The sequence below is a fragment of the Prinia subflava genome, chromosome 3 (genome assembly GCF_021018805.1).
Source record: "Prinia subflava isolate CZ2003 ecotype Zambia chromosome 3, Cam_Psub_1.2, whole genome shotgun sequence".
In the NCBI taxonomy this organism is placed as follows: Eukaryota; Metazoa; Chordata; class Aves; order Passeriformes; family Cisticolidae; genus Prinia; species Prinia subflava.
In genome coordinates, this window is record NC_086249.1 from 106,855,599 (window position 1) to 106,869,264 (window position 13,666).

The 13,666-nt window shown below is 50.1% G+C and overlaps 1 protein-coding gene across 4 annotated transcripts in view; it reads left to right on the forward strand.

Moving 5' to 3' along the window:
• Positions 1-13,666, forward strand: part of ITSN1 (intersectin 1) — a 105,374-nt gene that overhangs the window by 39,985 nt on the left and 51,723 nt on the right. For all 4 annotated transcript variants that reach the window (XM_063393304.1, XM_063393305.1, XM_063393306.1 and 1 more), the window contains 7 exons: positions 305-405; positions 1,075-1,138; positions 3,224-3,361; positions 4,197-4,312; positions 6,806-7,068; positions 9,298-9,447; positions 9,627-9,767. In XM_063393304.1, coding sequence (XP_063249374.1) covers positions 305-405; positions 1,075-1,138; positions 3,224-3,361; positions 4,197-4,312; positions 6,806-7,068; positions 9,298-9,447; positions 9,627-9,767 — 973 coding nt within the window. The remainder of the gene's footprint in view (positions 1-304; positions 406-1,074; positions 1,139-3,223; positions 3,362-4,196; positions 4,313-6,805; positions 7,069-9,297; positions 9,448-9,626; positions 9,768-13,666) is intronic.

A 13,666-nucleotide genomic window follows, 5' to 3' on the forward strand; every position in this document is an offset into this window, starting at 1 on the left:
CACCTCAGTACCTCCCCACCCTCACAGCAAAACTGGGAGAAAGAACATTTGCAGGCATAAAACCTGATCTCAGTGCAGCACTTCAGCCTCTTGTGAGGGGGGCAGTGCCCAAGGCCAGGCTGGACACTGGGGCTGGAGCAGCCTGGGACAGTGGGAGGTGTCCCTGCCATGGCAGGGCTGGCACTGGGTGGGGTTCAGGTCCCTCCAGCCCAAACCCTTCTGTGATTTATGACTCTGTGATTGCTCCCATGACCTTCATGTGCTGAAATTTCCATTTCTCCCTGTTCCCCTGCTGTCCTTGCAGCTCTCCTGCCGTGGCAGAGTGGGCAGTGCCTCAGTCCTCACGGCTCAAGTACCGGCAGCTCTTCAACAGCCACGACAAAACCATGAGTGGACACTTGACAGGTACTGGCACAGCTTCTGTTGTCTCCTTGTTTCCTGTAAGAGCTGTAAGAGCCAATTTAATGCCACTGAGGGTGTTGTTCACATAGAAGGAGACTATTTTTCTGTACTTTTCTGTTTGAATCTCCCAAGTGCTTAATGCTGGTTTAGAAGCAAATATTCATCACAGCTGGGATCATTTTATCACCATCTTTCCTTTATTTTCTGCAAAGCTGGCCCTGGGAAATGTTTCTGGAAAAGGGCACAGTGTGTTTTGTGAAAACCTGTGCAGCCATTTCTAGTGCTTGGTTCACCCACTGCTGAGAGCAGTGTCCAATTCCAGGGGAGGGACTAGACTGGCTTGATTGTACCAGTTCTATGCATGTCTTTGTGGTTTAGAGCTGTCTTGGGTTTTAATCTGAGGGGTTTGGTTGCCCAGAGCAGCTGTGGCTGCCCCTGCATCCCTGGCAGTGCCCCAGGGTTGGACACTGGGGCTGGAGCAGCCTGGGACAGTGGGAGGTGTCCCTGCCATGGCAGGGGTGGCACTGGGTGGCCTCTGAGGTCCCTCCCAACCCAAATCTGGGATTCTGTGGATGTTTTGCAGAAGTGAAATATTTTTTCTTGGTTATTTGGGGGAGCCAAGTTCCTGCTGGAATGTTTTGCTTATTTTGTTAATATTTGTTTCCCTTTTAGGCCCCCAAGCAAGAACGATTCTCATGCAGTCAAGTTTACCCCAGACTCAGCTGGCTACAATATGGTAAAATAAATGTTTCCATTTCCATCAAAACACAAACTGTTCTGAAACTTCTGCGCTGGAGCCCGTGGGGTTTTCTCCATTTTCAGTCTCACTGATAAATCACATGTTGCTCTTTGTCATGTGTAACTTTATAAACAAAACCTGCACTTTTATGCCCTCTTTAATATTTATCCACAAGAGCACCAGGACCATCTTTTGTGTGATATTTTGGAAGTTGGGGTTCAATGCTGGGTTTTTAGGCAGAACAGGTGTTCAGTATCCTGTGCCTTCCACATTCCCTGCTAGAGCACCAGGGAATCCTTTACCTTTGCACAGGTGGGAGAATGGGAAGCTTAACCCAAACCACACTTTCTGTGGGGTTTCTCTGCCTTTTCCATGGATTTGGGAGGGCTGATTTCCCAGGGGCTGCATTTACAGGCCTTTACAATAATGGATTTTGAAAGGATTTGTCTCAGATTCCCTTTTGCCTTCCAACTTGTTGTTTGCTGAACTTTATTATGTTTTTATTGCCCCATGGAAAGTTGTTCCTAATTAACTCCTGTCCTTTGGGAGTGTTTGCTTGAGCAGCATTGGAGCTGGCCCAGGGGCTCAGTGCTGCAGTCACCCTGACAAGGCCATTCAGCTGCACTTGTTCTCTTTGCAAAGCACTGGGAGTTGTGTTATAAATTAAAAACCACTCTTTCCTTCTCTGTTTCCTAACAAAGGGATAAAAACAAATCAGCCCAGTCCCCCAGCAGATGACTGACCAAGAAATGCTGTGCTTTTGCCAGCCTTGGAGTGCTTGTGTGGGCAGGCAGCTGCCACCAGCTCTCTCCAGGAGCTGCAAACAGGCCTCCCTCAGCTGGGGCCATTCTCCAGTGCCCTGAGATAAGGAAGGGATGTTGCAGCTCTTGTGGGTCCTTTCCTGAGCCCTGCTCGGGGCTGCTGCTGTCTGGGGGAGGTTTGTCAGCCTGTGCTGGGGCAGGAATCCCTGACTCGGGCACTCCAAGGGAGGAGTTGATGCTCTGGGCTGTCCTGGGAGCTCTCTCAGGCATGGACCCAGTTCTGTGCATGGTCCATTCCCAGGCTCCTGCCTTGTTCCTGTGCTCAGCCCCAGGGGCTCAGTGTCACAGGTGTGGGAGGCTGGGATTGTCCCCCAGATTTAAACCCCATCAGCAAAGCCCTGTGCCTTGGGACTTCAGAAGAATTTATCACTTACTTCCCTTTGATTTTCACAGCATCACGGGGGATTTTCCTGCATGATTAGAGTTCAGTTTCTTGTTGGAGAATCAAATCCTGAGCTGGAAGGGACCCACAGGGACCATCCAGTCCCACCCTGTCCCTGCCCAGACCCCCAACAATCCCACCCTGGCATCCCAAAGCCTCCTGGAGCTGTGGCAGCCTCGGGGCCGTGCCCATTCCCTGGGGAGCCTGGGCAGTGCCAGCACCTCTGGGGGAAGAGCCTTGCCCTAAAATCCAACCCCAATCCCTGCTGGGCCAGCTCCAGCCTCTCCTGGGTGCTGTCTCTGGCTGTTAATTTTGTCCAACACCACCTTAACAGGAGTAAAAGCATTTTGTGCCTCTGTTTCAGCTCTGCTTTGGGGCTGTCCCCAAATCATTTTTACTCCATAATTTTTAATATGTGCATCGTGCCAGGGTGGGTTGGTGCTTGTCAGGACTGGAGCATCAATGGCTGTGAGTTCACTGCCAGTGGGTGCCCTGGCATGGGAGACAGGAGCCTCCAGAGAGGAAGGGGAGCAAACCTGAAAGTTCTGCCAAACTCCTGAGCTGGTGCTTGTGGGTGTTCACGAGGTGTTCAGGAGAACTGCACTGGTTGAAGTCCTTCTCTGGCACGTGCTCCAGGCAGCAGGTGAAGGAGAAACTGTGACTGCAAGGCTGGGTTTCAGACAGACAGCCATGAGAAATGGGGGAAATAGGGAAGCATTTGGGGTTTGCTTTTCATTTCTTTTAAAAAAGCAGAGTAGTGTGGAAAAAATAGCAAAAAAAATGGAATTAATTTGGAACTGCATGTGTTTAAACAATGCCTTTGAACAGTGATTTTTAGTATTTCATGATTTCCTTGCCTTGTCCCTTCCCTTTCACAAGGAATCTCTCTGACATTGATCAAGATGGGAAGCTGACAGCTGAGGAGTTTATCCTGGCTATGCACCTCATTGATGTAGCAATGTCTGGTCAGCCACTGCCACCTGCACTGCCCCCAGAGTACATCCCACCTTCATTCAGGTACTGCTCATCCCTTGGGAATCTCACTGCTGGGTTTTGTATTTCATCTGGGATATTCTGTGAGTGCCAAGTGCAGGACACTGAGCACTGACCCCTCACCTTCTGCCCTGTAAGAACAGGGTTTGGGTGGGTGTTTGTGCTGCCACACCTTCCAAACTTGCTCAGTCTGGCCATACAAATCTAGATTTACGTTCAGGTTTATACTACTGTAGAGCAGTTGGAATGTATTGGAATTCCAATGTGGATTTGCACTGCACCACGTCCAGGCCTCTTGGTACAGCTGGGTTTGGAACTGTGGGGTCACTCATCACTTCTCTTGCTCCATTTCACTTCTTTGGGGAGAAATAGATGGGAAGACAGTAACAGCAATGGAAATAAGTCTTTTTATACTGTGTTCTTCAGATATCCTCCTAAAGATCCACCATTTTTGTGTATTCCATCTGGGATCTTGCTTTTAGCTTGACTCTAGTGAGTTCTTTCTCTGTGTCTGCTGTTTCTGCTGTAGTTTAAGTCAGCATTTCCCCAAAAATGCAAACCCAGATTGGCTGGGAAAAAACTTCCCCCCAAGTGAGAGATCTTGGGGACAGGGTTGAACCCATCTGGAAGCAGAATTTGGGACTGGGATTCTCAGCAATAATTGAGCTGCTGGGATCCTGGAAAATCCTGTTCTCCTGAGGCTGTGCCTGAGTGAGACCCTCTGGGCAACACTTAATGGACATTGAGTACCATTAAACATGACATCATAGCATTTAATTTGATCTCATCATTTAATCATAAATAATTTGGGTAGGCCTGGGTTCTGTTAAGCCCCTGCAATTCCTGTTTCCTTTGGCAGAAGAGTCCGCTCTGGCAGTGGGATTTCTGCTGCCAGTTCAGTGTCTGTAGACCAAAGGCTACCAGAAGAACCAGCACTGGAAGAAGAACAGCAGCAACTGGAAAAGAAATTACCAGGTGAGCAGGAAAACAGGGATGTTTAGAGTGCTGTTCCCAGAGGAGCTTTCCCGTCAGGTCACAGCCTGGGAGGTTGCATGGGCTGCCTGGGAAATGTCTTTGCTGAGCGTTTGGGACAGCTCAGAGGCACAGCCAAGACATTGCTGGGTCCTGCTCGTTCCTGTGCCTGATCCTTGGGATTGGTGGCCCTGGAGATGGGAAGAGCCTTCAGGCTCCTCATCTCCTGCACTCCCCACACAGACAGCCCTCTGCAGCCCTGGCACGGGACTGCAAGGACAAATCCCTGCTGCCTTCATCCTCTGCCTGAGGTGGAGCAGAGCTTGGCTGAGGTGCTCTGTGAGAGATCCCAGTATTCCCACAGAGACCAGTTTCCTTGGAGTCTGTGTAACAGTGTGGGGCTTCGTACGGATTCCAGCAGCTCCAGGGAGAGAGCTAAAGGAAGAGGGAACTGCAGCTGGAAAGGCGCAGAAAGTGGAGAAGACAAGAATTCAGCTGGTTCAGCAGGTGTTGGGCCGATGTGTCCCACACCTTGGAAGGCAAGGGGGCTCTCCCTGACCTGCCATCCCAAAAATGCCCGTGCTAGCCATAAAAAGGAGAGAATCTGCACTTTGGGCTGTGGGACACAGAGGGTGTGAAAAGGACCAGGAGGGGAAGGGAAAGAATCGTTTGGGTGGAGGTGCTGAGGAGTGAGGGGAAGGAAGGAGGCCCTGGGACTGCAGAGGGATGGCAGGGAAGCTGTGCTGGAAGTGAGGCTGTTCTCTCAGGACAGTAGGTGGTGAGGATGTGGATCTGCAGGAATCCAGATTTCCTGGGCTCAGCTGCTCAAGAACCTAAACCATTTCTTTTCCTGATAGTAGTGAGCAATCTAATGAGAACAGCAACTTTAAATAAGTTCTGGTCATTTGCATAATGGCCTTTTTGATGATGTCAGCAGTTGAATTCTTTGCTCTGCACTAATGGAAGTGTTGGCTGCTGCTGTCCAATGTACAGAGGAATTCCAGATCCATGTCCTCGTGGAGGATCAGCTGGAGAATGGTTTGTCTAAATTATCCCCACTTTGCTGAGCTTTGTGGAGAAAGCTGGAGGCCTGAGGAATGGGAATGGAAATTCCCTCCTTGGTTGGCTGAGGATGTGGCATTGAGGGGATCAGCACTATCAGTGCTAATGCTAAACCCCAGGAGCTGTTATCCCTAGAGGGGAGGTGCATCCCCTCCTGCTGGAAGGTTCATTCACTTTGCTGGGGTTTGCTTTGGGTTTCTATGGGTTTTATTATTTTATGTATTTGGAGTTCATTCAATTATATTATTATTATATTTCATATTAGATTGTTATACAATAACATTATTACAATATTATATATACAATATATATTGTATATATATTCAATATTATTATTACAAGAATTATTATTATTGATGATTACTATTGATTATTATTATTACTATTATTATTGTATTTGATGTTAAGAGATGCTTGAATGAATGAAGACAAACTTCCAGCATTGATGATTTTCCAGGGATGAGTTCATTTCATGGAGTCCCAGAATGGTTTGGGTTGGAAGAGGCCTTAAGGCTCCTGCAGTTCCAGCCCTGCAGCCCATGCCTGCCCTCCTGCTGGAAGGCTGGCTCGCTGTGCTGGGATTCCCCGGGCTCTCTGTGGATTCCCCGGGGTCTCTGTGGATTCCCCTGGCTCTCTGTGGATTCCCCGGGGTCTCTGTGGATTCCCCTGGCTCTCTGTGGATTCCCCGGGGTCTCTCTGTGGATTCCCCGGGGTCTCTGTGGATTCCCCTGGCTCTCTGTGGATTCCCCGGGGTCTCTGTGGATTCCCCGGGGTCTCTGTGGATTCCCCTGGGTCTCTGTGGATTCCCCGGGGTCTCTGTGGATTCCCCTGGGTCTCTGTGGATTCCCCGGGGTCTCTGTGGGTTCCTCGGGGTCTCTGTGGATTCCCCGGGGTCTCTCTGTGGATTCCCCGGGGTCTCTGTGGATTCCCCGGGGTCTCTGTGGATTCCCCGGGGTCTGTGTGGATTCCCCTGGGTCTCTGTGGATTCCCCGGGGTCTCTGTGGATTCCTCGGGCTCTCTGTGGATTCCCCGGGGTCTCTGTGGATTCCCCGGGGTCTCTGTGGATTCCCCGGGGTCTCTGTGGATTCCCCTGGCTCTCTGTGGATTCCTCGGGGTCTCTCTGTGGATTCCCCTGGGTCTCTGTGGATTCCCCAGGGTCTCTGTGGATTCCTCGGGGTCTGTGTGGATTCCCCTGGCTCTCTGTGGATTCCCTGGGGTCTCTGTGGATTCCCCTGGCTCTCTGTGGATTCCTTGGGGTCTGTGGATTCCCCGGGGTCTCTGTGGATTCCCCTGGCTCTCTGTGGATTCCTTGGGGTCTGTGGATTCCCCGGGGTCTCTGTGGATTCCCCTGGCTCTCTGTGGATTCTCTGGATCGTGGTTTTCACGCCAGCAGCAGGGTCTAACTGTGCTTTCTCCGTGTGTCCGTGCACAAAGTGACGTTCGAGGACAAGAAGCGGGAGAACTTTGAGCGCGGTAACCTGGAGCTGGAGAAGCGGCGGCAGGCGCTGCTGGAGCAGCAGCGCAAGGAGCAGGAGCGGCTGGCACAGCTGGAGAGGGCCGAGCAGGAGAGGAAGGAGCGCGAGCGGCAGGAGCAGGAGCGCAAGCGGCAGCTGGAGCTGGAGAAGCAGCTGGAGAAGCAGCGCGAGCTGGAGCGGCAGCGCGAGGAGGAGAGGAGGAAGGAGATCGAGAGGAGAGAGGTACCGCGGGCACAGGGAGGCTCCAGTGTGTGCTGGGTGTTGGGTGTTGCTGCCAGGGCAGGGAGCAGGCTCATCTCTGAGGGCTGTGAGGTCACTGCTCACACTGGGCACCATTAAATGTGGCTTTTTTATCTGCTTTCCTGTCAGAGTTGGGATTAAATACTCCAGAGACTGTTTCATGTTCAGACTCAGATGTTTGTTAATTCTGATCTGTGTTACAGTCCCACCAGCTGTGAGTTCTAGCTAAGTAGAAAATGGCTCTGTCTCTATCTCTCTATGAGGTCTTTTAAGGATAAACTGTCCAATTAAGAAATGACACGTCAATTATTTTTGCTTTTAACCCAATACCCAACCACCCCTGGCCCACAATGAGGACTTTTCTACCCAATTACCAAACACCACCCAGAGCCGTGAAGGAGAAGGTGACAAAGCAGGACTGGCCTCTGCCCTAAATCCTCCACCTTGCTTTCTATCCATTGCTGTGTTCTAACCCCTTAAACTCTGAGTTTTGCACGCTGTGATCTCACACCCTTCTATCCAAACTGCACCCCCACAGTCCCAGTGCTGTCACTCAATTTTGGAGCCTTCTCCAGGCCCAGGTGAAATGCAGAGTTTGCCTGGGGGTCAGAGCCTGTGAGCACAGAGAGTCTGGAATTCCCAGAGCCCGGGGTTCCAGCAGCAGGGGAGCACAGGGAGGGGTTGTGCCCCAGCTTGGGGGAATCCAGGTGTGCACTGGGCACTTGGTGTGTTGCTGCCAGGCTGCAGAGACAACTTTTAAAGCAGAAACTAAAATTTCTGGAGTTTTCAAAGCAAGGAAGGAGCAGTTTTTGCTTCATTTGTCCTGTGAAATTAGTGAACGAGACAGTGATATCTAGGACAACATGCTCCTGACCTCTCACTTCTTTAATAATTATAATTATTGTTATATTTTATTATTATTATTGCTAATGATTATTATATATTACACAACATATTATTTTATTTTACAATACTATTATTGCAATATTATTACCGTATTTATTATTATTGATTATTACTATTTTTTAATTATTTTTACTATTTTTATTATATTTGATGTTAAAAGGTGCATGAATGAATGAAGAAAAACTTCCAGCATTGATGATTTTCCAGGGATAAGTTCATTTCATGGAGTCCCAGAATGGTTTGGGTTGGAAGGGACCTTAAAGCTCCCCCAGTTCCAACCCTCTGCCATGGGCAGGGATAGCATTCACCAGACCAACCTGGCCTTTAATTTGTTAAAGGAAACACACCCTGGTTAACTCAAAAATCTCCTTTTTCCCCCCGCTGCCAAACCAGGAGGGTTCAGCACAGAAACACTTGGCTGTTCTTTGCAAAGCTACAAAAGGTCTAATATTGGAGGTTGGAAAGCGATTTGAGGATGTCCTGGGAAGTTCTCCCAGTATTAAACAACCTGTTAGATCAGCAAACTGGATCTAGGAAAACAGAAAAACAGGAAAACAGAAAACAGGGGGGTTTCTGTTCAGTCACCCCTGCTGTGCAGGGAAATACTGCAACCTCTGAGCAACCTGTGTGTGCAGAGCACAGTTTGTAGCAGCACTCCAACTGCACATCAGAACATCAGCATGCACAGTGCCAGGAGTTCAGAACATCCCTGTGCACAGTGCCAGGAGTTCAGAACATCGCTGTGCACAGTGCCAGGAGTTCAGAACATCCCTGTGCACAGTGCCAGGAGTTCAGAACATCCCTGTGCACAGTGCCAGGAGTTGAGAACATCCCTGTGCACAGTGCCAGGAGTTGAGAACATCCCTGTGCACAGTGCCAGGAGTTCAGAACATCCCTGTGCACAGTGCCAGGAGTTCAGAACATCCCTGTGCACAGTGCCAGGAGTTGAGAACATCCCTGTGCACAGTGCCAGGAGTTCAGAACATCCCTGTGCACAGTGCCAGGAGTTCAGAACATCGCTGTGCACAGTGCCAGGAGTTCAGAACATCCCTGTGCACAGTGCCAGGAGTTCAGAACATCGCTGTGCACAGTGCCAGGGGTTCAGAACATCCCTGTGCACAGTGCCAGGAGTTCAGAACATCGCTGTGCACAGTGCCAGGGGTTCAGAACATCCCTGTGCACAGTGCCAGGAGTTCAGAACATCGACATGCACAGTGCCAGGAGTTCAGAACATCCCTGTGCACAGTGCCAGGAGTTCAGAACATCCCTGTGCACGGTGCCAGGTGTCCATTTCTTACCCTGCAGGCTGCCAAACGGGAGCTGGAGAGGCAGAGGCAGCTGGAGTGGGAGCGCAACCGGCGGCAGGAGCTGCTGAACCAGAGGAACAAAGAGCAGGAGGACATCGTGGTGCTGAAGGCAAAGAAGAAAACCCTGGAGTTCGAGCTGGAGGCTCTGGTGAGTGGTGGTGCAGCTCAAACTCACAGCATGGTGGTGGCTGTGCCCTAGTCATGTTTGTTCTCTAGAATTTTTTATTTTAAATAGGGAATAAAAGTAGTGTTTAGATCCGGACTCACACAACTAAACATTTTCGTAAAAAAAATTTATAAAATAGATATTTTTCTTTTCTTTCAAAGAATGATAAAAGGAACCAGTTGGAGGGGAAGCTTCAGGATATCAGGTGTCGGCTGTCGACCCAAAGACAAGAAATTGAAAGTACAAATAAATCCAGAGAACTCAGAATTGCAGAAATCACCCATTTACAGCAGCAGCTACAGGTGAGAAAACATTGTCTAGTTTAATTCTTAGCCTTGAATTTTGACCTCCTCAAAAACATCAGTATCCTGAGCAAACCTGGAATGAGCTGTTCCTCACTCTTAAAGGATCGCTGTAGATAATTAGTCATTCCTGTAAATTAATGTCCTTCAGAGGTGCCTAGGAGCTGTTTCCTACACTTGGAGGCATGTCTGGGATTATCCCTTCATCCTCCTGGGCTCCTCTGCGGGAGCAGGAAATGCTTTGGCTGCAGGTGTTTTTGGGGATGAGGAGAAGGAAATTGTCCAGTGTATATTTTGCTGTTTGTGTGCTGGGGCAAAGAAGTGACTGCAGTGAAGTGGCTTGTTGATGTTTTTTTTAATTACAAAAATAATGAACTTTGAAGATGGAAGCTCCCAGGGAAAGGAGGGAGTTGTTGATCCAAGCCTGGCATTTGCCTTTCTTACTGATGTAAAATTCTGTCACATTAGAGCTGGAGCTCAGTAGGTGTCTGCCTTTAGTGAAAGAATATTCTTTGTGGTTTGTAAGGGTTTTCCAGTGGGCTGCAGTATTTGATTTAGGAATTTTTCTCTCTATTAAATACTTCATAGGGCTTGAAATTAATTCTTGGCTGGCCATGGGGGCTCTCAGTGTGTTTGTAGCACTACAAAGAATCTCACACTTACGGAGCTGAGGTGTAAAACCTGGCTTGAAATCTAATCCTGCTGTTCCATCCCAGCTTTCCCTGGCAGTTCTGTTGGGTTTTGGGCTTTGGGGTGGTTTGGCAGCAGTAGCTGTGGCTGTGTGGTGATGCCTGCTCTCATGGATCTCCACCACTGACACTCTTAGTGTCACCTGAGGTGTTTTTATCCCAGTCCTGGATCCCAGAAAATGACACTATTTAGGAGAAAAGGCCACATTTTGTCTGGGGGGAACCTTAAAGCTTTTTTCCTGAAGAAAAATTTTTTTTCAAATATCCTGCAAATTTTCCTGTCTCATCTGTAGAGGCCAGACTAAAGATGTGAATGAGTTTTTAAAAAGGAGATTTTCATCCTCTAAATTCTCAAATAAGTTGAAGTCAATACTGCCATTATCTTTGTAGGGTGATGTATCTTCATTGGAAGTAGTTTAGTTTAATACAACTGACACTTCCTGTGGGAAGATAAGTTACTTCAGAGGAGTAATTATTCTTCAGCCTATTAATTACTTCCAAGATGCAGTTTCATTTAAACTTGTGGAAGGAGTGGTGTCCCAGTTGGTGCTGGTGATGCAGATGTGTGCCAGTTCTCTGGCTCTGTGCTGCTTGCAGGGATGTGCAGGAGGATCTGCTCTCCAAACCCCTGGGCTGTGTCTGAGACACCTTTGTGCTGTGTGGGGCTCGCTCAGTTCCTGCAGGCATCGTTCACCTCCTTGGTGAGCCCTTGGGCTCCCAGGTGTTGGAAGAGTTTTCCCTTGTCCAAGAGGCAGGAGCTGGGGTTTGATTTCCCTGCCATGTGGGATCTTACTCAGTTCTTGGCCATTTCTTGCTGCACGAGTTTCCAGAGCTTCTGATGCTTTTAATTTCTTTCATCTGTTTCTTCAGTATGAGGAAGGGGTGTGGAATCCATGTGGTGGGTGTTCTTGGCTAGATGCTTGGTCCATGCTTGTCTGTGCTCTCAGGAAACAGGACTTGACCTTCAGGGTCCCTTGGCATTCTCTGTCCTTACACATTCCCCAAACTATTTGATGCATTGAGTAATCTGGGATGTTTGGAAGTGTTCTGGCCTTCACAAACAAAGCAGCTGATGTTGTGATCACATTCCACCCTCAAATGCTGTCCTGTGGTGCTTTTTGTATTGCAGGAGAATTTCTGTTTCATGTTGACATCCACTCTGCTGCTTGGTCGATCTGCAGCATTCTCAGAATCACAAAACACAGAGTGGTTGGGTTTGGAAGGGGCCTTAAAGCTCATCCAGCCCCTGCCATGGGCAGGGAACCCTCCCAGAGCAAGGTTATATATTGTGTATTTTGCTGTTTCCCGTTTGTTGCAGGCAGTGATAATCCCAGGATGGCAGTCATGGAATGTCCTGAGCTGTGGGGACACACAGGGACCACCCAGTGCCACCCTGGCCCTGCCCAGACCCCCAACAATCCCACCCTGGCATCCCAAAGGCTCCTGGAGCTGTGGCAGCCTCGGGGCCGTGCCCATTCCCTGGGGAGCCTGGGCAGTGCCAGCACCTCTGGGGAAGAGCCTTGCCCTAAAATCCAACCCCAATCCCTGCTGGGCCAGCTGCAGGCGCTCCCTGGTGCTGTCCCTGTGGCAGGGGCAGAGCCCGGAGCTGTCCCTGCGCTGCCCTCGGGAGGAGCTGCAGCCCCGGGGAGCTCTGACCTCAGGCTGCTCCAGGCTCAGCTGCCCCAGTGACCTCGTGGGGCCCTGCAGACCCTTCCCCATCCCCTGTCCCTGCTCTGGACACTTTCCAACAGCTTCTGATCCTTTATTGAGACACCCAGAAGTGTCCCCAGCGCTGGTGTGAGGCTGCCCCAGCCCAGGGTAGGATTGGAGTATCCAGCTTTGGGATCTCTCTGAGGGGCAGAGGTTTCTCTCTGGGAAAGCTCTGCTGCTGTGTCAGGCCCTGCAGCTGTGAGGGACACGTGCAGCTCCTCATAATCCCATCTGCAGTTTATCTGAATTTTGCTGCTTTGCTGCTTGTGAATTCCTGAGGTCCTTGACTGTGCTGTGTGCTGTCTCAGGGTATTTTCTGGAGCAGAAGGAGCTCACGGGAGGCTGCAGTTGTTGCATAATCTGAGCTGGGCACTGCAGAGCCCCGTCGGGGTCTGGCAGGAGGAGAGTGGCACAGCCCAAAGCCATGGCAATGCAGTCAACCCTGGCCTCAGGAACCAAAACTGAAACTTCTTGTGCAATTGTGGGATCACAGAATGACTTGTGTTGGGATGGACTTTAGATCCCACCCAGTGCCACCCCTGCCATGGCAGGGACACCTCCCACTGTCCCAGGCTGCTCCAGCCCCAGTGTCCAGCCTGGCCTTGGGCACTGCCAGGGGTGGGGAGTCCACGACACCCTGGGGCTCACTCTGGTGTTCAGGGACCTGGGGACATTTATTCTTAGCATTGAGTGATGTCACTTGCAATCCTCCATGACAAATGGAAGCTGTCAGCTGTTTGATTCCTGAGAACTGGATTTCAGTTCCAGCCTGCAATTCCAGAGAGCTGCTCAGAGAAGTCTCCGGGTTTGTGGGAAAGGTGGGATGTTGATACTCAGGTGCTGTTTCACCTCGTGCTGCTGAAGGTGTTTTGACAACTTGGGCTTGGAGGTCTAGCTTCAGAAAAGTGTGTGGGGTGGCACTTCATGCTCTGGAAAGAGCAAGGTTCTACAGGAAATACATTTATAGGATCCTCCAGAGGGAGAGGATCTTCTGCAGGGACCCCTGTGACACAGCAGTTCACCACCTTCCAACCACGTGCTGAGTTTGAGAGAGATCAGAATCCTCTTCCAGTGGCTCCAAGATGGAGGATTCAGGGATTCACACCCACAGGGCTTGTGTTTCATGGCTTTTGGGTGGAATATATTCCTTTAAAAGGAAAGTCTTCATTTTCTCTTCCTGTAAATATTTGTCAGTCTATTCATGACCTAAGTTACTAATCATTAGCACTGTTATTAATATTATTAATGAACTATTAGAGGAGGAGACAGCCGGGGGGTCGGGCTGTGCTCCAGGAACAGGGACAGGAGGAGAGGGAACGGCCTCAGGCTGGGCCAGGGGAGGCTCAGCTTGGGCAGCAGCAGGAATTTGCCCATGGAAAGGGAGCTCAGGCCTTGGCAGGGGCTGCCCAGGGAGCTTTGGAGTGCCCATCCCTGCAGGTGTCCCAGGAAGGGCTGGAGGTGGCCCTGAGTGCTCTGGGCTGGGGACAAGGTGGGCCTGGG